At 41.7% G+C, this 27,412-nt stretch overlaps 1 protein-coding gene across 10 annotated transcripts; it reads right to left on the reverse strand.

Moving 5' to 3' along the window:
* Positions 1–4,615: 4,615 nt before the first annotated feature.
* On the reverse strand, positions 4,616–26,991 carry ZNF229 (zinc finger protein 229). 10 transcript variants are annotated; one of them, XM_055369684.2, is made up of 7 exons: positions 26,792–26,983; positions 25,997–26,084; positions 25,222–25,358; positions 21,227–21,437; positions 20,976–21,034; positions 10,606–10,732; positions 4,616–8,909 (listed from the first exon to the last, which is right to left on the reverse strand). In XM_055369684.2, the coding sequence occupies exons 4-7, from the start codon at positions 21,258–21,260 to the stop codon at positions 6,691–6,693; spliced, it is 2,439 nt and encodes an 812-aa protein (XP_055225659.1). In that variant the 5' UTR covers positions 21,261–21,437; positions 25,222–25,358; positions 25,997–26,084; positions 26,792–26,983; the 3' UTR covers positions 4,616–6,690. The 10 variants fall into 10 exon arrangements, with proteins under 10 accessions (XP_055225659.1, XP_055225660.1, XP_055225656.1 ...); XM_055369685.2 differs by having other exon boundaries at positions 21,227–21,742; XM_055369681.2 differs by having other exon boundaries at positions 10,588–10,732; positions 26,792–26,982.
* Between the last annotated feature and the right edge of the window lie 421 nt (positions 26,992–27,412).

The raw sequence follows: 27,412 nt of genomic DNA on the forward strand, positions 1-27,412 counted from the left end.
GCTTTCTTTCATATGTTTGTTGGCTGCATAAATGTCTTCTTTTGAGAAGTGTTTGTTCATATCCTTTGCCCACTTTTTGATGGGGTTGTTTTTTGCCTGTAAGTTTGTTTAAGTTCCTTGTCGATTCTGGATATTAGACCCTTGTCAGATGGGTAGCTTGCAAAAATTTTCTTCCATTCTGTAGGTTGCCAGATCACTCTGATGATAGTTTCTTCTGCTGTGCAGAAGCTCTTTAATTTGATTAGATCCCACTTGTTAATTTTGGCTTTTGTTGCAATTGCTATTGGTGTTTTAGTCATGAAGTCTTTGCCCATGCCTATGTCCTGAATGGCATGGCCTAGGTTTATTTCTAGGGTTTTTATGGTTTTGGGTTTTACATTTAAGTCTTTAATCAATCTTGAGTTAATTTTTGTATAAGGTGTAATGAAGGGGTTCAGTTTCTATTTTCTGCACATGTCTAGCCAGTTTTCCCAGCACCATTAAATAGGGAATCCTTTCCCCATTGCTTTTTTTGTCAGGTTTATCAAGATCAGATGGTGTAGATGTGTGGTGTTATTTCTGAGGTCTCTGTTCTGTATCATTGGTCTATATATCTGTTTTGGTACCAGTACCATGCTGTTTTGGTTACTGTAGCCTTGTAGTATAGTTTGAAGTCAGGTAGCCTGATGCCTCCTCTAGCTTTGTTCTTTTTGCTTAGGATTGTCTTGGCTACACAGGCTCTTTTTTGATTCTATATGAAATTTAAAGTAGTTTTTTCTAATTCTGCAAAGAAAGTCAGTGGTACCTTGATGGGAATAGCATTGAATCTATAAATTACTGTGGGCAGTATGGTGGCCATTCTCTTGATATTGATTCTTCCTATCCATGAGCATGGAGTGTTTTTCCATTTGTTTGTGTGCTCTCTTATTTCCTTGGGCAGTTGTTTGTAGTTCTCCTTGAAGAAGTCCTTCACATCCCTTGTAAGTTGTATTCCTAGGTATTTTATTCTCTTTCTAGCAATTGTGAATGGGAGTTCACTCATGATTTGGCTGTTTGTCTATTGTTGGTGGATAGGAATGCTTGTGAATTTTGCATGTTGATTTTGTATCCTGAGACTTTGCTGAAGTTGCTTATCAGCTTAAGGAGTTTTTGGGCTGAGATGATGGGGTTTCCTACATATACAATTATGTCATATGCAAACAGAAACAATTAGACTTCCTCTCTTCCTATTTGAATATGCTTTATTTCTTTCTCTTGCCTGATTGCCCCAGCCAGAACTTCCAATACTATGTTGAATAGGAGTGGTGAGAGAGAACATCCTTGTCTTGTGCTGGTTTTCAAAGGGAATGCTTCCAGATTTTGCCCATTTCATATGATATTGGCTATGGGTTTGTCATAAATATCTCATTATTTTCAGATATGTTCCATCAATACCTGGTTTATTGAGATTTTTTTTAGCATGAAGGGATATTGAATTTTATCTAAGGCCTTTCTGCATCTATTGAGATAATCATGTGGTTTTTGTCATTGGTTCTGTTTATGTTATGGATTATGATTATTGATTTGCGTATGTTGAACCAGCCTTGCATCCCAGGGATGAAGCCAACTTGATCGTGGTTGATAAGCTTTTTGATGTGCTGCTGAATTTGGTTTGCCAGTATTTTATGGAGAATTTCCACATTGATGTTCATCAGGGATATTGGCCTGAAATTTTCTTTTTTTGTTGTATCTCTGCCAGGTTTTGGTTTGAGGGTGATGCTGGCCTCATAACATGGGTTATGGAGGAATCCCTCTTTTTCTATTGTTTATAATAGTTTCAGAAGGAATGGTACCAGCTCCTCTTTGTAGAATTCGGTAGAATTCGGCTGTAAATCCATCTGGTCCTGGGCTATTTTGGTGGGAGACTATTAATTACTGCCTTAATTTCAGAAATTGTTATTGGTCTACTCAGGGATTCGACTTCTTCCTGGTTTAGTCTTGGGAGGATTTATGTGTCCAGGAATTTTTCCATTTCTTCTAGATTTTCTATTTATTTGTGTAGAGGTATTTATAGTATTCTCTGATGGTAATTTGTATTTCTGTGGGATCAGTGGTGATATCCTGTTTATAATTTTTCATTGTGTCTATTTGATTCTTCTCTCTTTTCTTCTTCATTAGTGTAGCTAGTTGTCCATGTAATTTTGTTAATCTTTTGAAAAAACCAGGTCCTGGATTCATCGATTTTTTTGAAGGATATTTCATGTCTCTATCTCCTTCAGTTCTGCTCTGATCTTAGTTATTTCTTGCCTTCTGCTAGCTTTTGAATTTGTTTGCTGTTGCTTCTCTAGTTCTTTTAATTGTGATGTTAAGGTGTTGATAGGAAGGCTGGGCACCTTCCTATCAGGTAGATGGTCTAGAGCTCCAGACAGCACCAACTCCTCCTCATGGCCTCTTTCTCCTCCTACAACTCTTCATTCTCAAGCCTCGGCCCTTTCCCAAGATAGGAAGGACAAGACCATGTTTCAGGTTGGTTGTTTTCTCTTGTGAAATACCACCTCAGGCATCAGAAAGCAAACATACCTCCCCCGTTGGTAAAAGGAAAAAGAGTGAAAAATGTATTGGGTGAATACATTACATTTCTATGTGAGGCAGAGTGTGTGATTCTGTTTTAGAGATGAAGAAAGGAATGGTGGATCTCAGACTTAAACCCAGGTCAGTACGACTTCATGATCTGCCTTTCTGCTCTGCTTGCTGCCTGCCTATGATAGCTTCATGCAAGGGCCCATGCCCAGATTATGCAGAGAGATGACTCTTAATGGTTGCACTCTTAGTGGTTAAAATAGGGTCTGACATAGTATCTATTGACTGGCCAAATGTCAGTAGTAGCCATTCGAGAGGCTGAATGTGATATGTAGTCACTCCTGATGGCCAAATTGCACAATCCCATGTTACGCTGTGACTCTGGGTTTCAGTGCAACAGGCTTAGGTGTTTTCAGTATTCTTAGCAACGCATCTGGATGCAAGAGATTGCTCAAGTCATTTTAAAGGCATAGTGTTACTTCACAAAGCCCTTATAATACTTGAGATATGTGCATTCAGGCTGACGACTGTCCTGAAGTACAGTTGCAACTTGTTTAGATCCACAAATGCTTCCGGGATATTGGTATCCTTTATATCTGAACCCACCTTACCAAACGGCCACATCAACTTGTTGGTAGGATACAATGTTACTATCAGCATGAAGCTTATATTCTGACCAGACCCATCTCCCCTACCAACCCACTCCAGTTAGAGACAACTTGCTTAATATCTGTCTCTATGTACTACCAGATTTTATTTCCAATGTTGTCCCCACAGACGGGCTGCTTTTACAACTCTGCAAATCCCCTTAAACTTGTATTAACCTTTCTACCATATAGCACTAAAAAAAATGACACCAGAGAGTAACACCTCATTTTATCTCATAGAAAGCACTGAATTCCTACCCCTACAGTAACCCATTGCACAACAGTTGCAGCTTTCTCTCCTTAACTGTCTGTATACCTTACTGGCACTGAAATCCTAGCAGCTGGTTGGCACCTGAGTAAACTTTAGGCAACCCAGTGAGACCTCAAGGACTGCAGACCCCAAAGTAGAAAAGAGACAGCACAAGTGCACAAGGCAGACCCACTGTTGGCATGTCCACCCCATCCACATTAGTCTCCCATGATTACATAGGTGGTGTGGTTTTAAGATGTGACCCCTCCCCTTAAGTGTAGCCTAGACTTAGTACTCATGAATATAGCAGAAGTGATGGTGACTTAAGAGACTGGGTCATAAAAGGCACCCTGGCTTCTGGCTTGCTCTCTCCTTTCTGATTACTTACTTGGGGGGATGTCAGTTGCTACATGATGAAGGCCTTTAGCCCTGGGAGGCCCACGAGGTGAGAAACTGAGACCTCTATTAACAGCCAGCAAGGAACTGAAGGCTCCTGCCTGAAGTGATCTTGGGAGCAGACCTTGTAGGCCCCAGTCCAGCATTCAGATGACTGCAGCCCCTGCCAACATTTGACAGCTGCCTCCAGAACATTGGGGGAGATACTGCCCAGAATTTGAGGAGTCTGCTGACAACCTCTGGGAATACAGAATGAGTTAAACTTTTCAGCCACAAACTTTGAGGTCTGAGGGGTGTCTGCATTTGTTCTGTTGGCCATAAAACCCTACATCCCGAGTGACCCTGCTGCAGTTCCATAAATTACTTTTCATCCCTACCCCTTGCCCCCTTCTGAAACCTTATTTCCCATGGTAAATACTTTGGTTATCTAGATATAAAGTGCCTGTTCCCCACCTCTTGACATGTCTTCTCTCTTTGGCAGCTCCAGGCAGCAGAAGGCTCAGACCAGAGCAGACCCAGGTCTCCTGAGTCACCAAGACAGAGAGGTTATCCTGGAGGAACACGTGATGGTGTGCTGCCCTCTACAAAACCAGGCTTGTGGGCTCACTAGTCCAAGAAGGTAGGACTGAAAAATGGAAACACCATGGCTCCTAATTATCTAGACTGCCTCATCTCCTACCAGCCAGCAAAAATGATGTAGTCTCTGAGAGTATTTACATCACTCATTTGTATGCCTTATCTTTGGTACAGGGAATTGGGTGAACAGGAGAAAAAGCCAAAAAAGTTATAGAGGTTACAACATGAATCTTTAATCATAAGGGATTGTTCCATCAGGCTAATTTGTAAAAAATAGCTCTACTGTTATTATAAAACTGAAAGATACTTTGTTACAAAGTAAAATACATAAAAGTACAACATGTGTATTATACATTCAGAATCCCACCACTAGAGATAAGTAGTTATATGTCCTCTCCCACATCTTTTTTTCTCTGTTGCTCTAAACATACACACAGAAAAACATACTAACAAAATGGGGTCATGCTATAATTGTTGTTCTAAAACTCTCCTGGTTCACTAAATACTTCGTGAGCAACCTTCATTGTCATTATCTGCGTGCCTGAAGATTTCTAGTGGCTTTCCATTGCATACATATGGCTGAACTTATCTAAAAAATTTCCTACCAATGGAAACTGGAATATTAACATTTGCTATTTTAAAAATGTTTTTAAAAAACTCCACCTTCTGCATGCGTTTTTGCCCAAGTGGGCAACTATCTCCCAAGTATCAATTACTACATATCTACTGCCACTTCAAAGGTTATAGAAATTGAATTGATACGTTAACGAATTCTTTTGAAAACAACGCACGGATTTTCTCTCTCACCAATAAGTACATAAGACTTATTACGTACATTTTTGCACTGCTATAAAGAACTACCTGAGACTAGGTAATTTGCAAAGGAAAGAGGTTTAACTCACTCACGGTTCCACATGGCTGGGGAGGCCTCCGAAAACTTAGTCATGGCAGAACGCAAAAGAGAAATAAGGACCATCTTCACAAGGGGACAGGAGAGAGACAGCGAGGAAGGGCTACACCTTAAAACCATCAGCTCTCATGAGAACTCACTATCATGAGAACAGCAAGGGAGATATCTGCCCTCGTGATCCAATCATCTCCCACCAAGGCCCTCCTCTGACACATGGGGATTAAAATTGAGATGAGATTTGGGTGAGGAACAGAGCCAAACCATATCAGACTGTTTCTACAACCCCCCCCCCCCACCCACCCACTGATGGGGGATTTGATGACTCTATTTTAATACTGCTAACCTGCAGGGTGAAATGGCATTTGTGATTTTTAAGATACCTAATATTTGATATGTTAAACTATGAAATGAACTCGAGCAAAACCATTATATTCATGAGAGCAATAAAACAAATTCCTAGAAATATGTTTAAGATGACTCAGAACCTATTTTTAACCATCTCTAAGAAATATTACTGAGGGACCATATGAAATACTATCAGTGGTAAAAAAAAAAAAAAGTCATTTTTTTTAAAGTGAAAAAATCAGCATTTCAAAGATGCCACATTCTTTCAAAATTAACCTATAAATTCAATGCAATGCCAATTAATAAATTTATTTAATTAATAATTCAATGCAATGCCAATCAGATTTTGCTTTTTGAACCTGGAAAGACGACATATTTCTGTAGTGTACTACAACTCCTCTGAGAGCTGTAAAGCTTACCTGCAAGATAAAACAGTCATAAAAACATGATAAAAATGTGAGACACACACATCACCCAGATCTGCCAAGAGAACTTTGTTCCTGGTCTTCTCAGAGTGACTTGTTTCAATAAATGTTAATGTTATCTTTTTGTTTTTATAAAGCAATCTTTAAAAAGGTATGTACCAAACTGGTTTTAGAAAGGTGGAAACTTGTTTCTACACTGTCCCATTGGTAGCTATCAACCCACACAAAGAATCTATGTCCATAATTAGCACCTTGGAAACATTCTCACCACTTGTACATTGTAAAAGCTCCCTCCCAGGCAGATTCTCATGAAAGTGAGGATTATTACTGAAACCACGGCTGCACTGTTTCTTTAAAGCCTACTCCACTGCACAACAGACTCTTAAAGACTGAAGTTTGTAACTGAAGTGCTAACCTATTTATCACACGTCCAGGTGTTCCCTTCCTATGCAGAATAGGAAATGTAAAATCATCAGTTTCTCCTATAGCCCTCCTACATGTCACTTTCCTATGGTTTTTCTCCTGTGTTGGCTCTCAGATGGATAGAAAGCTCTGAGTCCCAGATGGAATCCTCTATGTACATCTACTTATAAGGGTAATGCACTAATGCACTCTTTGGTGGTTCCGCAGACCTGAGGTATAACTGAAGCCTTTCCCACACACACCACACGTATACGGCTTCTCTCCAGTGTGGACTCTCTGATGAACATGAAGACAGGAGCTGCGGCCAAAGCCCTTCCCACACTCCTCACATTTATAGGGTTTCTCACCAGTGTGGACCCTCTGATGACCTTGAAGATGTGAGCTCTGACTATAGCCCTTCCCACACACGTGGCATCTGTATGGCTTCTCGCCAGTATGCACTCTCTTATGACTAAGGAGACCTGAGCCATATCTGAAACCCTTCCCACATTCATAACAAGTGTAGGGTTTCTCTCCTGTGTGCAGCCTCTGGTGGGTGCGAAGATTAGAGCCATAACTGAATCCCTTGCCACACTGATCACACGTATAGGGCTTTTTTCCCGTGTGGACTCGCTGATGTTTGTGAAGGCTTGATATGCACCTAAAGCCCTTTCCACACTCTTGGCATCTGTAAGGTTTCTCGCCTGTGTGGACTCTCTGGTGAATGAGAAGCCCTGAGCTGTAACTGAAGCCTTTGCCACACTCAGCACATTTATAGGGTTTCTCTCCAGTGTGGACCCTCTGATGGATAAGGAGGTCAGAGCTGTAGATGAAACCCTTCCCACACACATCACACACATAGGGCCTCTCTCCCGTGTGGACCCTCTGGTGGCTGTGGAGGTCCGAATTCCGCCGGAAGCCCTTCCCACACTCATTGCATTTATAGGGTTTCTCTCCTGTGTGGACCCTCTGATGGATGTGGAGGTCGGAGCTCCGGCCAAAGCTCTTCCCGCACTCACATTTGTAGGGTTTCTCTCCCGTGTGCAGTCTCTGATGCATGAGAAGCCCTGAGCTGTAACTGAAACTCTTACCACACACATTGCATTTGTACAGATGCTGCCCCATGTGAACTCTCTGGTGAGCTTGAAGGTACGAGTTGTGACTGAAACCTTTGCCACACTTGTCACACTGGTAGGGCCTCTCACCGGTGTGTGTCTTCTGATGACTGCTGAGGTGGGAGCTGCAGCTGAATCCCTTTCCACACTCGCCACAGCTGTAGGGCTTTTCTCCAGGGTGAATGTGCTGGTGTTTGTGCAGTGCAGACTTGGCACAGAAGCCTTTGCCACACTCGCTGCAGGTGTAGGGCTTCTCCCCTGTGTGCAGCCTCTGATGGACTTGAAGCACTGAGCTGTAACTGAAGCCCTTCCCACACTCGCTGCATTTATATGGTTTCTCTCCAGTGTGGACCCTCTGATGGACAAGCAGGTTTGAACTTCGACCAAATGCCTTCCCACACTCCTCACATTTATAGGGTCTCCTTCCTGTGTGCACCCCTTGATGAATAAGAAGAACCGATTTATACCTGAACCCCTTTCCACAGACATCACATCTATAGGGCATGTCTCCCACAGGCGCTCTGGGGTGGCTGTGTATGTGCGTGTTCTGTCCGACGCCCCGACCACGCTCAAGACTCTTAACAGATTTCTCTCCTGTGGGAATTCTTTGATGTCTGTTAAGATAGGCACTGTGCCTCAAGCCCTTACGAAACTCATGATATTGATAGGGTTTCTCTTTCAAAGGTACTCTTGGATGGGGGGGAAGGTCTGAATCGTCCCTGAAGCCATTTCCATATTCGTTACTTTTCAAGCCATTCTCTCCAGGGTTAATGTGATGAAGTACAGAGTTTTTAATGCAGTCTTTTCTGCATTTATTGCAACCACACAGCTTGTCTATTTCAGGGAATCTGTGATCAACACGACAAGATATCCAGCAAAAGCTGTAATCATCCCAGTTACATTTATATACTGTGTCTTCTGTGTCGAGATTTTTACATCTTTCTTGAACATCCCCTAAATGGTTCACAAACGCTTTTGCCCAAGATCCTTGAATGGGGATTGGTCTTATAGCTCTCCAGGCTGGAAACTGTTGATTTTCTAGACCGATAAGCCCATCCCCTTGTAGACTGTCCAGGAAATTCTCAATTGGAAAACACGGCGTAGATGCTCCTTCCCACCCTTGATGGGGAGCAGCATCTTCTGAGAACTGGAAGTCTTTTCCTTGCAGATTTACTCTACAGTCTTGGCTCCCAGGTAATTCACCTGCCACCTCTTCCCAGATTTTGCACGAGGAGAGCTCTTTGTGTGAAAAGAACCTTAATTCTTCATCTTGAATATACTCCATATCCTTTCCATTCTTGTCTCCTATGAGGTTAAAGACAATTCAGAGATGAGAACTAGTAAAAGACTGGCTCAGGGACATCAGACTTTCAGACTTGAACTAATAATAGCCTAGAGAAAAATTAAGCTTTATGTATCATAACTATGAGAGCACTTATGTTTATGACAAGAGGAGGCTCCTATTAATAAGTTTTGAAGCTAAATACTAGTATGATCCTATTAGTACCAAACTATGTCTCATCATAGAATTGCCAGGCAAAAAAAGAATTTCGGAACAGATTTTTATAGAGAAAGTTCACTTCTTTGCTTAATAATGCTGTTATAACTAATAATATCTGACACTATTGTAACACTTCCTATCTGCCAATGATGTACACATATTAACTGACTTAAACCTCAGAATAATACTGAAGTAGAAACCATTATATTACCTTCATTTTCCAATGATGAAACCAAGTCAGAGAGAGAGTAGGTAACCTAGCACACTATTCCACCATACTGTGAGGCAGTGGTGGAGCTGGCATTTAAATGCAGGAGGCCCACATGGCCTTCTCCCTGCACTGTGTCTCAGGGGTGACTGTACTTCTGGGTATTTGTGAGCCATACTTCAGGAGGGTGCCAAATTTTCCAAAGTGCACCACCTGTGTCATCTTGTGTGAGCAGACTCAATAGGAATCCAGAAAATACTGTTAAGGCAGGAAGACACACAAATATTTGACTTATGACTATTATTATGCCTTGAGAACCTTTGGATCCCAGGCTGCAAAGGATCAAACTGTCATATTTACCATAGTTCTGGATGATTTTAAAAATTTGTCCATGTTTTCTGATATTCTTTATTGCCTATTTTTATCTTTCAAGGCTTGGGTCACAAGAACCTGTTTATAACCAGGGACTAGTACAATACTAGAAGAAAGTGAGAAATTCATCTGAGGACTCTCAATATTCTGGGACAGTCTCTGCCACTGGCTTGCCTTCTACTGCCTGGCTGTTTCTATTAGAGGGACGGAAGTCCAGAGGTCCCTTGCTCATTCTGGGTATGATATTCTGTGAAAGGCATAGAGAAACCATGAGAAGGTAGGAACTGAACGGAAGAAATGAAGTTGCAGAATAATCATCTACAATGCTGCCAACAGTACCCACAGGCAAGACAAGGGGTGAGGAATGGGACCTCCTGTGGGCAAGCTCACTCCTCTCTGCCCAGCAAGGCTCTTGTCTCCAAGACCTCTAGGCCTCATGGTTCTCACCTGGAGATGCTTTTCTTGGAGTTTCTCCATCTGTTACCCCAGTCTTCAAAAATTCCTATGTTGAAATCCTAAATCCCAACGTGATACCATTAGGAGGTGGTGGGTCTTCCGGAGGTAATTAAGTCATGGAGGTGGAACCCCCAGGAAAGAAATTAGTGTCCTTAGAAAACAGACGCCCAGAGAGCTCTTCTCTGCTACGTGAGGACACAAAAGGAAGTCAGCTATCTGCACCCTGACAGAGGGCCCTCACCAGAACCCAACCATGCTGGCACCCTGATCTCGGACTGTGCCTTCCAGAAATAAACTTCTGTTGTTTATATGCCACTCAGTCTGGCTATTTTTTACAGCAGCTGAAACTAAGAGTTCTATAAAAATAGGATTTAACCTGTGTAAAAAAGCCAAAAATATCTTCTCTCCAGGAACAAGAACACTCCAAGAAGTTCAGTTCCAATTACCCAGAGGATTCCTCTCACCCACTGAGAGCAGGTTCCTGAAATTCTCCTGCATCACATCTTGGTACAGCTGCCTCTGGGTAGAGTCCAGCAGCTCTAGCTCCTCCTCAGTGAAGACCACAGCCACGTCCTTGAAGCTCAATGGCTCCTAAAATGAAAAACCATTAACACAAACATCTACTAGATGAAGACAAACTGGTGTCCACAGAGCAGGTTTATAGAAATAAAAAAATTTAAAAATCTGATTAAGAAAATGTGGCACATATACACCATGGAATACTATGCAGCCATAAAAAATGATGAGTTCATGTCCTGTGTAGAGACATGGATGAAGCTGGAAACCATCATTCTCAGCAAACTATCACAAGGACAAAAAACCAAACTCCGCATGTTCTCACTCATAGGTGGGAATTGAACAATGAGAACACATGGACACAGGAAGGGGAACATCACACACCAGGGACTGTTGTGGGGTGGGGAGAGGGGGGAGGGATAGCATTAGGAGATATACCTAATGCTAAATGACGAGGTAATGGGTGCAGCACACCAACACGGCACATGTATACATATGTAACTAACCTGCACGTTGTGCACATGTACCCTAAAACTTAAAGTATAATAATAATAAAATTAAATAAATAAATAAAAATCTAAACAATAAAGATAAACTGCATATCTCTAAAAAAGAAGACAAGATAGCAGGAAGTTGTTCAGCCTGGTGTGTCAACTCCAGTTTATTAATGTTTGGTGCCAGTAATTTCAATTCTAACCAACTGAACTACCCCAGATATGCAGCATCAAGCAAGAAACACATCATATCCTGTGCTCACTTGGGGCACTTTTTTTTTTTTGGACACAGGGTCTCTTACTTTGTGACTCAGGATGGCATGCACTGGTGCAATCATAGCTCACTGCAGCCTCAGTCTCCAGGGTTCAAGCAATCCCCATGCCTCACTCAGCCTCCCAAGTAGCTAGGACTACAGGCACGCACCACCACATCCAGCTAATTTTTATTATTTTGTAGGGATGGGACCTTGCTATGCTGCTCTGGCTGGTCTCAAATTCATGGCTTCAAGTGATTCTACCATCTTAGCCTCACAAAGTGTTGGGATTAACAGGGGTGAGCCACTGATATTTGGATATTTGCCCACTGATATAGTTTGGGTATTTGTCCCTGACCAAATCTCATGTTGAACTGTAATCCCCAGTACTAGGAAGTGGGGGTGGGAGGTGTTTGGATCATGGGGTCAGATCCCTCATGACTTGGTGCTGTCTTCATGATAGTGAGTTCTTGTCATTTAAAATTGTATGGCACCTCTACCCCCGCCCCCCAACTCTCCCGCCACACTTCTTGATTTAGGCACATAAAGTTCCTGCTCTCCCTTCACCTTCCATTATGACTGTAAGCTTTCTGAGGCCTCCTTAGAAGCCCAGCAAATGCCAGCGCAATGCTTCCTGTTTAGCCTGCAGAACTGTCAGCCAATTAAACCTCTTTTCTTTATAAATCACCCAGTCTCGGGTTTTTGTTTTGGTTTTTTTGTTTGTTTGTTTGCTTGTTTTTGAGACAGAGTCTTGCTCTGTTGCCCAGGCTGGAGTGCAGTGGTGCAACCTTGACTCACTGCAACCTTTGCTTCCAGGGTTCAAGTGATTCTTCTGTCTCAGCCTCCTGAGTAGCTGGGACTACAGGCATGTGCCACCACGCCCAGCTAATTTTTTGTATTTTTAATAGAGACAGGGTTTCACTATGTTAGCCAGGATGGTCTCGATCTCCTGAACACGCGAACTGCCTGGGTATTTCTTTGTAGCAATGCCAGAATGGCCTAACACATCCAGCCCACTGTGAGCACTTCTTCGGGAAATTTCTCTGAACTGGATCAGGTGAATCACCTGTCTGCACATTTTATAATCTGACTCTGAGTTGTAGATTGCCAAATTTTTCTCCAAGAAGGCTGTTACAATTTACAGTTCCAACAGTGCCTAGTTTACTGTGTCCATGCCTGCATGTACCCTGAAATCATTCTCTCTGCCAGAATGATGGTTCTTTCCCAATCATTCACTACCCTTCCATCACCAGGTGGGCAAATCCTGCTCTTTGCTACCACAGCCCCTCTTCCCTTCCACACTCTTTTTAAGGGACTTCCATGTCAACAACTGACAGAAATCAGCTAATTTATGTCATGCAACCATCTCCTCAACCAGGTGAGACCTCAAAAGTAGCATTTTGAACCAAGGAATTTCAAACTATGCTGTGTCCCCTTCAGCTACGAATGGTGGCCTGTGTTTTTAAAGCTAATTGTTCCAGTTCAGTGAGAATAAATGGCAGTCATGTATTCTGCAATACAGTGATCATCAAAATATTACTGTAATATCATTGCTGTCTTCACTTGGACAGTGGCAAGCTTTCTTGAGAACTGCATATGAGGGCTCTCAGAATTATACTTTGCCTTCAGCATGTCCCTGGAGTACCTGCGACAAGGTATTGCAAGTTAAGAATGAGATGACTGCTTTCACTTGACTTTTTTATTTAAGTCATGCATATATTTTTGATACGAAGGAATGGTAGCTATAGAAAGTTTTGTGCATATTACATGGTTTGTCTCTGTCCCCACCCAAATATCATCTTAAATTGTAGCTCCCATAATTCCCATGTGTTATGGGAGGGACCTGATGGGAGGAAATTGAATCATGTGGGGTGGGTCTTTCCCATGCTGTTCTCATGATGGTGAGTAAGTCTCACGAGATCTGATGGCTTTATAAACAGGAATTCCCCTCCACAGCCTCTCTTGCCTGCCGCCATGTAAGACATCCCTTGCTCTTCCACCATGAGTGTGAGGCCTCCCCAACCATGCGGAACTGTGACTCAAGCCTCTTTCCTTTATAAATTACCCAGTCTCGAGTATGTCTTTATTAGTAGCATGAGAACAGACTAATACAGAATGCATACCATATTACTTTTTCAAGAAATATTCAGTACCTATAAAATAATGTTAGGCACCAGGAATTAGAGAGATGAGCCAAAAAGCTAGAGTTTCATGGCGCTAGTATTGGCAGTTCCTAAAACCAGATCCAGGTCGTATGATTGGCCATGAGGACTCACAGGACCTGATATACAGTGACACTCATGGCTAAGACTTACTACGGTGAAAGAAAATAAAACACAATCATCAAGGGGAAAAGACGCATGGGGTGAACTTGGAAAGAAACCAGGTGCAAGCTTCCAAGAGTCCTTTCCTACTGAAGTCACACAGATATGCTTAATTCCTCCAAAAATAAATTGCAACAAGGCCTGTGAAATGCTGTCTATCAGAGAAGCTCAGCGGAGACTCGCTGCCCAGGGTTTTCATTGGGGGCTGGACACATAGGTACCTCCTGACTTCCTGACTAGCACATACCGAAGTTTCAGACTTCCAGAAAAGCAGGTTTTCAGTAGAAACCATATTGTTTGCAGACAGTCCAGGTACTGTATGCCATTCTTATCAGAAGCAATGTTTACAGAGGCAAATGCTTTGTTTGAGAAAGTAAAACTGGATCTAAATTCTGAGGCATAAATAGAAATTAACTGAGGGAAAACAGAGGGAGAAAATTCCACACAGTGGGAACAGTTGGTGAAAACCCTTAAGTGGTAAGAAGCACAGCACATGTATCTTAGCCTCAGGCAATGCCGCTGTGAAGTAGGCGGCAGCCAGATCACTCAGGGCCTCTTAGGCTACATTGATGATTTTGGTCTTTCCCAAAAGCAGGAAACAAATAAACACTGAAGGGTAGTTTACAGTGGGTAGTGATAAGATTAGGTGAGCTGTCTTAAAATTATGAACCCGACACAGCATGGAAAAACATAGGAATGGATCAAGTATAGATACAAGGAGACCACATTGGAGGCCACTGCAATATTTACAGGGAGACATGTTAGCCCGGACTCGGACATGGGAGGATTACTTCAGCCTAGGAGTTTTAGATCAGCCTGGGCAACATGGCAAGACCCCATATCTACAAAAAATAGAAAAATTAGTGGGATGTGGTAGTGTGCACCTGTAGTCCCAGCTGTTCGGGAGGCTGAGGTGGAAGCCTGGGGGTTCAAGGCTGCAGTGAGCTGAGAACGTACCACTGCATTCCAGCCTGGGTGACAGAGAGAACCCTGTCTCAAACAACAACAACTACAAAAACCAATACCAACCCAAAAACTACCATTAAAAAAGGGCACCATTACTAAGTTCTAGCCAAACTTTAATTCCAACACCATTTTTAAATCAAATTTCTAAATTTCAAAAGTAGGTGTTTAAGCCAGGCACAGTGGCTCCTGCCTGTCATCCCAGCACTTTGTGAGGCCAAGATGGGAGGATCACTTGATTCCAGGAGTTTGAGACCAGCCTTGGCAACATAGGGAGAACTACATCTCTAAAAAAAATAAAATAAGCTAGGTGTGATGGCGCACCTGTAGTCCCAGCTACTTGAGGTGAAAGAATCACTTGAGCCTGGGAGGTCAATGCTGCAGTGAGCTGTGGTTGCACCACTGCACTCCAGCCTGGGTGACACAGCGAGACTGTGTCTTAAAAAAAAAAAGTTGGTATTCAATGCAGATGTACAAGTAACTCGGTGAACCAGAGTACAGAATGCAGGAGCAGTCAGGTCCATGTGAAATATCAATCAATTGCTGTATTTCCTTCTGTCTTTGTATTTGATATGTATACATACATATATGTGTGTGTATATAAATATATTTTATATGTTTACATGTACAAACATAAATATATATATATTTACACACACACAAATGAGGGTGGTATTTTGGTTGACTCAAAAAAGAATGACTGATGTAAAAATAACATTTTCATAACTGGCTATCCATCTTGAAGAAATGAACTTAAATGTCAACCTTATGTCATTTATGAAAATAAATTACAGTTATACTAGAGATAAAACATTTTTTCAGACCTTGCTGATGAGAAAAACATTTTTAATATAAATATTAAAGAGCCATTTAGGTGACTTTTTGATTAATCTGAGAATGGATAAGGTCTTTTGAAACTACATGAAACCAAATTTTCAAAAAGGAACTAATAAATCATTTAACTATATAAGAACCTTAAACTTCTTTAGAGTCACCATTAAGAAAGTAAAAATTAAGAAGACATACATGCAGCCAACAAGCATATTTAAAAATGTTCAACATGACTACAGAAATGAAAATCAAAACCACGAGATACCACCTCACCCCAGTCAGAATGGCTATTATTAAGAAGTCAAAAAGCAACAAACACCGGCAAGGTTGTGGAGAAAAAAGAACACTTATACACTGCTGGTGGAAATATAAATTAGTTTAGACATTATACAAAGCAGTGTGGTGATTCCTAAAAGAACTTAAAACAGAACTACTATTCAACCCAGCAATCCCATTATTGGGTATATACCCAAAGGAATATAAATTATTCTACCATAAAGACACATGCACACACATGTTCACTGCAGCACTACTGACAATAGAAAAGACATGAAATCAAACTAAATGCCGATCAACAGTAAACTAGATAAATAAAATGTGGAACATATACACCGTGGAATACTATACAGCCATAAAATTGAATGAGATCATATCCTCTGCAGCAACATGGAAGGAGCTGGAGGCCATTATCCTAAGCAAAGTAATGCAGGAACAGAAAATCAAATACTGCATGTTCTCACTTATAAGTGGGAGGTAAATGATGAGAACGCTTAGACACACAGGGGGAACAACAGACACAGAGGCCTACTTGAGAGTGGATAGTGGGAGGAGGGAGAGGATCAGGAAAAATAAATAATGGGCATTAGGCTTATTACCTGGGTGACAAAATAATCTGTACAACAAACCCCCATGCCATGCAATTCACCTATATAACAAACCTGCCTATGTACCCGGAACCTAAAATTTTTTAAAAAGTAAAGATTGAGAGAAAATAATTATAACACTTTTGATAAGTGTTTAGAAGGGCTTCTAAAAACATGGTAAAAATGAATTAATGAGAAAATAGGCAAAAGTATTTCCTAAGCAATTTACTGATGAGAAAATACAAATATAGCCAATATACATATGAAAAAGTGCTTATCATGTTTACAATGTAGGAAACTGCAAAATAAAATGGGGCATCTTTGCCACATATCCTCCATCAGATGAGCAAAAATATTTAGTACTAATCATTCTTGGGATTGAATGTGTGCAGAACAGCAAAAACTGCTATGATTTCTTCTCAAATACTGTGGCAATAATATATTAACAGTTTACAACGAAGTGTGTGACGCTGTGAAATAGATATTTGGTCTCTGTGGCATACAACTCCAAAAGCCCTTAGAAACTCCACCGTGATGTCTTTTTCTATGCTAATGGGTTGACTAGTAGCTGGCAGCTGGCAGGTAGCTTCAGGATGGGGCTGCTTACTGGAAAGAACAAGGAAGGATTAGAGGATTAGACTTATAGTACTTCCCCCTCCCCCAGCCTCCAGTGAGGGGAGAGGAGCTGAGGGTGAAGTTGATCACTGGTGCCTACCTAATGAAACTTTCATAAAAACCTAAGAGGACCAGGTTCAGAGAAATTCTGGGAAGGTGACATGCCCAGAGAGGGCATAGAAGCTCCAAGCCCCTTCCCCCATACCTTTGCCCCATGCATCTCTTCATCTGTATCCTTTTGTGATATCCTTTATAATAAACCAGTAAACATAAGTGTTTCCCTGAGTTCTGTGAGCTGCTCTAGCAAATTAATCAAACCCAAAGAGTGGGTTGTGGGAACCCCAACTTGCAGCTGGTTGGTCACAAGTTCTGGAAGCCTAAACTTGCAACTGGTGGGAGGGAGGAGCAGTCTCTTGTGGGACAGAACCCTCAACCTGTGGGATCTGACACTACCTCCGGGCAGACAGTGTCAGAATTGAACTGAAGGGCACCCAGCAAAACTGCCACAAAACTGATTGCTTACTTGAGGAGAAACCCACACACATTTGGTCACAGAAGTCTTCTGCCTGTGATTATTGTTGCTGAGTGTCAGAATACAAAAAGCACTTAGAGTTTCAGTAGCTTTTTCCACACTAAGTATACCCCTTTGGGCCAGCAATATTCAGACATTTACATCATAGAATTTAAAGATTAAAGAACAGGATGCAAAAATCACATGTGTTTGTACTGTTTGTCGTGCTAAAACTGGTAGTAATCAGAACTGAATATCTTATGGTAGTAAAATACACACTACATGGAAAGCATACATGTTTCCATTTCCTTTTTTTTGAGATGGAGTCTCACTCTGTCACCCAGGCTGGAGTGCAGTGGCATGATCTCAGCTCACTGCAACCTCCGCCTCCCGGGTTCAAGCGATTCTTCTGCCTTAGCCTCCCGAGTATCTGAGATTACAGGTGTGCGCCACCATGCCTGGCTAATTTTTTTTATTTTTGGTAGAGACAGGGTTTCACCATGTTGGCCAGGGTGGTCTTGAACTTCTGGCCTCAGGTGATCTGCCCGCCTTGGCCTCCCAAAGTGCTGGGATTAGAGGTGTGAGCCACCATGCCCAGCCCCATTTCCTTTTTAAAAAGAAGGTAACATATATTTTCACATGACAAAGGTATTGATGGATTCACACCTCTTTGTTAATGTTGGGCATATTAGCGAGGACAGAATTTCAATTGGGGGAACCTAATTTATTTCATTATAGACCTTGGTATGGTCTGCCTTCTACTAAATCTTTATTTTAAAAGTTATAATGAAATATATATAAACTAGTATTATTAACATGGCTGAGCTACAGAGGTTTAATACTATGAGTGAGTATGGCAGACAACCCAAAAACATCTCCATGGGAGTTCCACAGAGTCTCACAGTTGTAAACTGCACAGACCATCTTAACACACAGGACTCAAAAAGCTACACCCACTCAATTTTTGTGTAGGGGGGAACTTGCTAGAAAAAGAATTAATCAGAAATTTTTTAAGTGTAAAAAAAATCGCTGCTAGGATTGGAAGAAAAAAACAACTTAGAGATTAGCTAAACAGATGAATGAACATCCAAGAAGAAAGAACTGTAAAACAGGACAGGATTCTGGAACGCAGTGGAAAATGGCAAAAAGAAAGAAGAAAGAAAAGAAAAAGAAAAAGAAAAGGAAGAAGGAAGGAGAGAAAGAGAAAGAGAAAATAAAGTGAAAGAATAGGAAGGACAGATCCAGAAGTTACACCATTTATCCAGTAGGCATTCCAGGAAGACCAACTGGATTAAATAATAGTAATAATTGACATCAGGCACAAACAGAATTAATGCCCGAGAGAACAGAGCAAGGAAAATAAAGTGTGATCCATGAAAATGCCACACACCCAAGCATAAACACAACAGATGCTTCTGGAAAAAAATGACAAGAATGAATTTAGCTCACCAGAAGGTGAATGGAGAAGCCACAATACAAAGTCCTACACAAGACTTAATGCAAGAAGAAAATGACACAACCTGTACTGAGTCCAGAAAGTGTGAATGAAGAATTTTAAGCCCTGGCAACTTGCAATTTGAACATAAAACCAACATTCTTTTTTTTTTTTTTTTTGAGACAGGGTCTCGCTTTTTCACCCAGGCTGGAGTAGAGTGGCATGATCTTGGTTCACTGCAGCCTTGATTTCCCTGGGCTCAAGCAGTCCTCCCACTTTAACCCCCAAGTAGCTGGGACTATAGGAATGCACCACCACACCCAGCTAATTTTTTAGTATTTTTGTAGAGACAAGATTTTACCATGTTGCCCAGGCTGGTCTCGAACTCCTGAGCTCAAGTGATCCGCATGCCTCAGCCTCCCAAAGTGCTAAGATTACGAGCCACTGCACCTGGCCCACAACATTCTTAAACTTGGAAAAATGCAGAGGATACTACAGCCAAGTCTTTGGCGTGGGGGAACAAAAAGACTGCATCCAAAGTCTTTGTAGATGAAATTGAGGCAACCAACAAATAAATTCAAGTAAGAAAGTTGTGGTAAAAGGAGAGGCGGTGAACAATGACTTAAATACACAGAAGTGAGTCTCAACTGGGGGAACTGATGGTGACGAATCAGAAGATAACAATGACAATAACAATATAATAACAATCAGAAGATGGTAGGAAGTAAAAACTTGCTAATTGCTTCAACTTTCACAGCAGGAAGTAATCAATAATATGTAAAATTAAGGTACACAGTAAAAGAAGTGAATCAAATCTTCAAAATTCTTTCACAATCTCTTTTCATAAAAAGAAAGGTTTAGAAAATAATGTTTCATGTGTTGAAAAAACATATTTAAAATTCTGCAATGGCTATGATTTTTTTCAGTTTAAAAGAAAATTAAGAAATATGTATATACTAAAGGATAGCCTATTTCCATATCCCTATATTTTCATTTACTTTATATCACTTGATAGCAGCTTAGAATCTAGATAAAAGAACGAATGAAACTACAATTCACTAATTCAGTAGATGAACATGGAATCCTTATCACTATATGTATTTGTATGTATATATATGTGTGTGTGTGTGCATATATATGTATATATATTTGTATATATGTGTGTGTATATATATGTGTATATACACATTTGGCTGTTATGAATGATGCTGCAATTATCATTCTTTGCACATTTATTCTGACTTAGAAAAAATTCTTAGAGTGGGAAATGCTCGACCAGAATAAGGAGAACTTCTAGAAAGGCTGAAATACTCCTGCAGCTGTGTGGATGTACCCATTTCTCCACATCCCAGCTAACAGTGGATGTTGACCTTTCAAATCTTTGGCTGTCTGCTAGAATAATAATCATAAATCTTATTTCAATGTGTATCATTTTGATTAATAGAGGCTTATAGTCTTTTCATATGATTAGTGGGCATTAGTTTTTCTCTGCTCCCTTCCTGAACAAGAATGCTCAGGTCTTTATGCATAACCCTCTTCTGAAAATAAGGATATTAAAATTTTGTCATAGATGAAACTTTTCTAATATGTTTTTTTTTTTTTAACTTTGTGCATGGTATACTTTTTGGTAGGGTCTACTACATGGAGAACATTACATCTATAAATGAATAACGTTCCACAGAGGAGAACAACCCAGGCAGCGATGATTCAGTATTTGGAGAGTCAGCTCTCTGCTAATCTAGGCTTGGGCCTCTGCATGAAGCTACTGCGGTGGCAGGAAGGCATAGCGGAAAGGTAGATTATTGAATCCGATTGACCTGAGTTCAAATCCTGGATGCCCCATTTATTTCTTCATCTCTAAAACAGAATCATACTATCTGTCTCACATCACTATTTTGTGGATAAATGCAACGAGAAATGTATTCACCCAATACATTTTTCGCTCTTTTTCCTTTTACCGAGAAGGGACGCATGTTTTCTCTCTGATGCCTAAGGTGGTATTTCAGGAGAGAAAAGAAAACAACCCACCTGAGACATGATCTTCTCCTCCCTATCTTGGGAAATGGCTGAGGCTTGAGAATGAAGAGCTGTAGGAGGAGAAAGAGGCCATGAGGAGGAGTTGGTGCTGCCTGGAGCTCTAGATCATCTACCTGGTAGGAAGGTGTCCAGCTTTACAGACTGGTTTCTTCTCACTTGAGGAAATTCCTCAACACCCAACTTTTTCTCCTCCACACTCAGTTTGGATTCTCCCTCCACCCACCCCCTCTATTAACTGTCACCTCTTTTCTCATGCCTTGAGGTCAAAGTCTCCATGGTCTCTTCTGCTAGGTTTTCTGCGAGCAGCAGCAATTGTATTTATTCTCTGGTTTTCCTAAGCTGGAGACGCAGAAGATCCAGGCCTTCTTCATTCCGGAGACTCTCCAAGCTCTGACAAGTTCCTTTCTCCACCTTTACTGTCCAGAGCGTGACTGCTTCCCATGGTCAGCGGACCTGTAGGTTCAGGAGGGAACTTTACTTAGTCCTTTCTTCTGGGCCCCAAGGCTGTGGTTCACATCCTCTGGATACTACTCATTCAGTAGTTTACAGGACATTTACTGAGTACTTGTTAGGTTTAGTCCCCTACTCTGAAGGGGCTCATAGTCCACAAAGCCAAGAGTGTTGCAGATGGGTAAGGACAGTCACAGAAGAGTCTGTGAGGAGGGTCCTGCAGCTAAATTCTCAGTAAGGCACAGGGCCCCTCAGAAGGGCAGAGAGACCCCACAAATATATGGGACCTGTGACCTGTGAAGAAACACCTGGAGAGGAAAAGCTTTATTAACGCAACACTGTTTGACTTGCAAAAAATAAAATACAATAAATCCCCATACTTACGGATTATAGAAATCAGGATAAAGATTAGAGCCATCTTTAAGTCAGCGTTTTTAACTTTTTTTGTGCCATGGCCCCCCTTCACTAATCTGATGATACCTAAAGACCCCTACCGAGAATAAAGTTTTAAATGCATAAAATGAAATGCAAAGAATTATACAGAAATACAACCTTCAAAACTATTAAAACTCTGCATGGCTCACTGTGCAAGTATAGTGCCACTTTATTAATACATTCAATATAAACAATAAATTTAACTACAATTTCAAAAGAGTAATGAGCATAAACAATACTCTGAAATATTTGCACAAACCAGAATATGACATAAAAATATCTATGATGTATATGGATCACAAAGTCACAAGTACTGCTAATAATATTGTGGCTTAGCACCTATGTTCACAATGAAATGCTACTTGTGACTTAGACTAGTATGATTTTTTTCCCATTCAAATTCATGGAACTCCTGAGTTATGCTCATGGAGCCCAGGGCAAGAATTCCTTTTCAAAATTAAGCCTCTTCTGCCCCGCCCCACCCCCCAGACTGAATTAATTACTCTGGGATCCAGCAACACATGGTATAAATTGCTGGTTACCACCTTTCACACGGCCTCCATGGTCAGATCTCTAAGTCATCAAAATAATTGAGTCTTCTTTTTCTTTATTTACCTTTCATGGCTCTGGCACATGGGAAGCACTTAAGCAATTCTATCAGCAGGAGGTGATGGCACACAGATTGAACAAAACTCTTACAATCTGCTCAGAGCTACTCAGGAGGTAGTGCAAAGACAGTGGGCATGAGTTTCCACCCTTCCCCACCTTGCCTGGCCTCTTTCCTCTTGAAATTCAAGTCTCAAGGTCAAGTTCAGACAAACAGATACACATACTTGGGCTGTCTACTCTAGGACACTCACTGGATTTTACTGCTTCAGGAACTCAAATCTCCTTCTTTCCTCTAACCATCTGTACCAGCCCTCTGCATGGCCCACAGTGACAAGCATCTTTCTCTCTCCCTCCCTTCATGCACTGCCCTGAACTGGGGATTGCCCTTTGACCCAGGTGTGGACAACCAGGCAACACGCTACCCTCCTACACAAAGGACAAAGGGGAAGAGTAGAGGCCAGATCTGAAACAAGGCCTCCACCACAATGCCACTTAAACTCAAACTTCAGGATCCTCTAGGACTGCGCTTTGCAAACTTCAGTATGTTTAAAAATCACCATGAGCAATGATGAAAACAGACTGCTAGAGTCCAGCTCCAAATATTCTAACTCTGTATCTCTGCAGTAGAGCCCAGGAGTCTGTGTTTTAAACAAGTTTCCAGGGGATGCTGACAAAGTGGGTCCAGGGGCCACACCTGAAGCAAACTTGCTAAGTTACCCTCACTTCCTCTGACTGGCTGATTTTCAGGGTTTCCAGAGACTTCCGGCAGGTAAAAATTTTCCTTGTGCTTCCTCCTCCTATCCCTGAACTCTTCAGGTCAGGAAGCCTCAAGAGTCAGCACATAAAGTTATCTATCTTCTTTCACTCCCTTGGTGAACATATCCAGCCTCAGGCCTTCAACACAATCTACACACTGATGACTCCATGGCAACCTGCCTTCTCCACTCTTATGTCTAAAAAGCAACTCAAAAAACATGTTCAAAAGAAAAGTCCCGATTTGCCCCTAGAGGTACTTCTCTCCTTTGAAATGAAGAGGAAATATTCTAGTCATCCTTGATTTCTTCCTCGTACTCTACATCCAATCCATCAGCAAATACCTACAAATCAGAACCAGAATCAGATTATTCTTGCTGCCACCATCCACACCATCATGTCTCACCTGCATTAACGTGACAGCCCCCTAAATGGCCTCTGCATTCCTACTCCTGTTCGTTTCAGTCTACTTCCTACACAGCAGCTGGAGTGATCTTTTAAAAATATAAACTCATATTCTTCTCTGGCCAAAACCATCATTTTACTCAAAACCTTGCACCAAGGTCCTTTCAATGGCCCAAAGACCTTACACTATCTTCCTTCCCAATATTCAGTTTCCCACTTATCCTCCCTCTTTCTCATTCTGCTCAGCTCTGGCCTCCTTGCTGTTCTTCACATGCCCTCATCACCGGGCCTTCGTGTTGTTCTCTTTGCCCGGAACTGCTTTTCCTCAGATGCCTGCAGGCCCCTCACCTGCTTTGGGTCCCTATTCAAGCACCATTTTCTCAGTGAAATTCATCCCTCATTATCCTTCTCAAATTGGCAAACCAGCACTTCCTACACCCTCCTCTGCTTCATTTTTCTCCATGAAACTGACACCCTACCTACAGTCTATTTTTCTTGTTGACCATCTTTCTCCACCCACAAGAATGTGAACTCTATGAGGGCCAGTATTTCAGTTGGCACCTGGCACACAGCAGGTGCTCAATAAATATTTAAATGGGAGAACAGGAGTAACCTGAACTCAGCTTGCTGATATGGATCCTTGGGTCCTCTTGATGTCATCTTCACAGCAGAAGTGATTTTCTTCTCCAGTTCATGGACTTAGTAATTTGGGTGCTAAAACCTCACAGCAGAACTGATTTTGTTCTCCAGTTCATGGACTTAGTAATTTGGGTGCTAAGGACTATAGTGGCTGTGTTGGGACCCAAGAGTGAACAGGGCAGACAACGACTCTGTGCTCATGCAGCTGCTAACATTCTAGGTGGAAATCAGCAGCCATAATGAATATCTACTGTGTTCCATGTGCTTAGGATACATTTCTGGACTGCATGGAGCTCACATTGGGGGAGAAAGAGGGTGACAGAAAGAGTTGGTACAAAGGCAGTGGGACAAAGAAGTAATGGGAATAAGAGATAATTGCAGAGGTAGAAATAACAAAACTAAAAGAATAATTCCATGTAGGGATGAAGAGGAGGAAAAATAAATATGATTCTGAGGTTGAAGTCTGAGGAAAACAGGTAAATTATGAAGTTATGATAAAATAATAAGATAGCAAAAGGGAAAGCAGGGTTTTGAAAATTGCAGCTCTAGTTTCTCAAAACTGGAGTTGTCAAAAGGTTTAGGTTCGAATTCTGGTTCAGCCACTTTGTAGTTATATTAACACCACAGGAGAGACTTAACCTTTTGAATGAGTCTGTACTTCTGTCAAATAAAGATAATCCTTACTTGCAAAACTAAAATCATTTAAGTTTTTCTCTCTTTCACATACACATGCCTATGTGAATAAACTTCAAAGCCCAGTACGTGGTACACAGAAAATCATCAATATACTATTACCATTGACCCAACCCAGCATTAACCTAGGAATACAGGAACTCATGCATTTAGTAAATGTACATTCAGTGTCTAACAACATCTTAGGAGAATAAACACTAGACATACAACAGTAAATTAAGATGGAAAAGGTAATTGTTCTCATGGTGCTTACTTTCGGGTGGGTTAATCTCTCTACAAATTAGGTGGCCTTTGGTTGCAAAAAGGGTTATGAAGAAAATAAAGCAAACATGATAGATTCCTGTTTTCCAACAAGAATGTAGGTGCTATCAGGTGAAACACACGTGGCAGCTGTGGAAAGAGCAACATTAAATCAGGTGGTCAGGGACAGTCTCTAAGAGCTGCCTGACAAATAAATCAGCTGTGAAAAAAGCTGGGATGAGACAAGTCCAGAAGGAAGCATAAGCGCAAAGACCTGGTTTCTGTTTAGAAGGTCTCCTGGCCAGGTCTTACTTGTCAAGTTTTTTTAACTTTTTAAACCTTAGCAACTCATCTGTGACATGGGGATAATAGCTAACATACAAACTTGCTCAGAAAATTCAATAGAAATACATTCATTTATTCAAATATTTATTGGCAAGCCTGGCACTGTCCTGGACACCACGGATAAAGCATAATACCTGGCATATAGTAAGCACTCAGTTAATATACACCATCACAGTTACTCTAATTATTTCTACCCTGCGTTTCTTCCCTAGCATGGCGCTGAAACGGTGTAAGCCTTTACTGACCCAGTGACCCACTACTAGGAGCCAAGAAAAGAATACACTAAATAAAGACACTGGGAAATTCCTCAAACCTTCCCCATTTCTAGGGGAAGGCAGGTGTGGCTAAGGGGTCTGAATGAACATTTGTGAAATCAGTGGGATGAAGAATGAGGTCACCAAGAGACCTGGCACTGCCACAAAAGAAAGCCAAAGTTCACTCACCTGGAGCTCTAGTGTCAAGAGATGTGGGGTTATTTCTCCCTCTTTTATACAATTATCTCCGAGAAACGAACAATTCCAAGAAGGAAGCCTGTGAAAGAAAAATGAACAGCAGGATAACATGATTTAATCCCAATTCCCACCACGCCACAGGGGGAATCTCTCAGTGCCAGCTGGATGTAATCTACCCCTTCCTGTGATCTACCCTTGCTACTTGCTTCAGGAGCCGAGGAAAAGAACCTCTCTTCCTACAGGACTCAGAGTACAAGGGACACGCCATTCCTGATGCCCAAAGAAACCGTCTACAAGCCTACTTTCACTGCCCCTTTCAGGAGACAAGGAGAATCAAGACAAAATCTCAAGATTTGAATCCAGAGCTGACTGTCACATGCTGTAGGACACTTACAAGTGAAATTCTGCCTGTGTGTGCTTAGGCGGCTACAAAAAGCAGAGCCAGCAACGATACAGCAAACCAACTCCTAGGACTTGCACAGCGCTTAATACATTTCAAAGGATAAAATTAGAACACAGGGAATCAACTTCCTGTTTACAGAAATGACTTCGCAGAAAACTCTGAAATTACTCCACAAGTGGGTGGGCGGCTACCCTGAGAAAATTCATGTCATCGATCCGCGACTGACACAGTGGATTCTCCCGCACTGCAGATCTCATCTCAAAGCCAGAGCTGGCCTCAAACTGCTTTTCCAAGCCTGGACTGCGAGGGCTGCCGACCCGGGCCCACCCCGCACAGGCGCTCAGAATGTTCGATACGTGCGCCTCCTTACACCCCTGCCTCACCAGGCCGAGCTCATGGAAATCCGTGGGCTTCTACCCTCCGCCGCACGTTGTCCCTTCACACTGGTCCTATAGAGCCGATCCTAATTCCCGTGGCCTGACAGTACAACCGCATGGAGAAGCATGTCTCTAAGACGCCTCACCACTGCCTAAGAAGCAACCAAGGTGACGCGCCCACCGGAAACGGAAGTAGTCGACTCGAGGTGTGGGACTACCTTTCCCAGAACCCTCCGCAGCGCAGTCCGATCCTAGGGGCTATGGTGTCGTAAATGCGCGTCCACCTCGAGTCCCGCCCACTGCGAGGCGGCGGGAGGCGGCATGCAAGGTGTTTCTGAGTTGAAAAGAATGTCTTTACTCAGTACTAACATATTCGCGTTGTAGCAAACCTGACTATATTCTCAAACAAGCCCATCATCCCATCACCAGGGATATAAAGCATTATTGATTTTCTGGTGTAAAAGCCAACTAAATATTTATTTCAAAAGTAGTTCATATTACATGTAAAGAATGGTAAAAAAAAAAAAATTCTGACTTAATCCCAGGTTTATGTGAGTAAATATGAATTCTTAAGAATCCTATTTCCCAAATGGCATCATAATATTTTGTAATCATTTCTTGCCACAG

The sequence above is a fragment of the Gorilla gorilla genome, chromosome 20 (assembly GCF_029281585.2).
Source record: "Gorilla gorilla gorilla isolate KB3781 chromosome 20, NHGRI_mGorGor1-v2.1_pri, whole genome shotgun sequence".
NCBI lineage: Eukaryota > Metazoa > Chordata > Mammalia > Primates > Hominidae > Gorilla > Gorilla gorilla.

Excerpts from the sequence above, each read along its gene's own strand:
- ZNF229 (XM_004060925.4), bottom strand. The coding sequence starts at position 21,260 with ATGGAGACTTTGACCTCAAGGCATGAGAAAAGAG. Across the intron at positions 21,035-21,226 it reads CTCAAGGCATGAGAAAAGAG|CTCTTCATTCTCAAGCCTCA; the intron begins GTGACAGTTAAT and ends CTCCTCCTACAG. Across the intron at positions 10,733-20,975 it reads AGGAGAAGATCATGTCTCAG|GAGCCATTGAGCTTCAAGGA; the intron begins GTGGGTTGTTTT and ends TTTTCATTTTAG.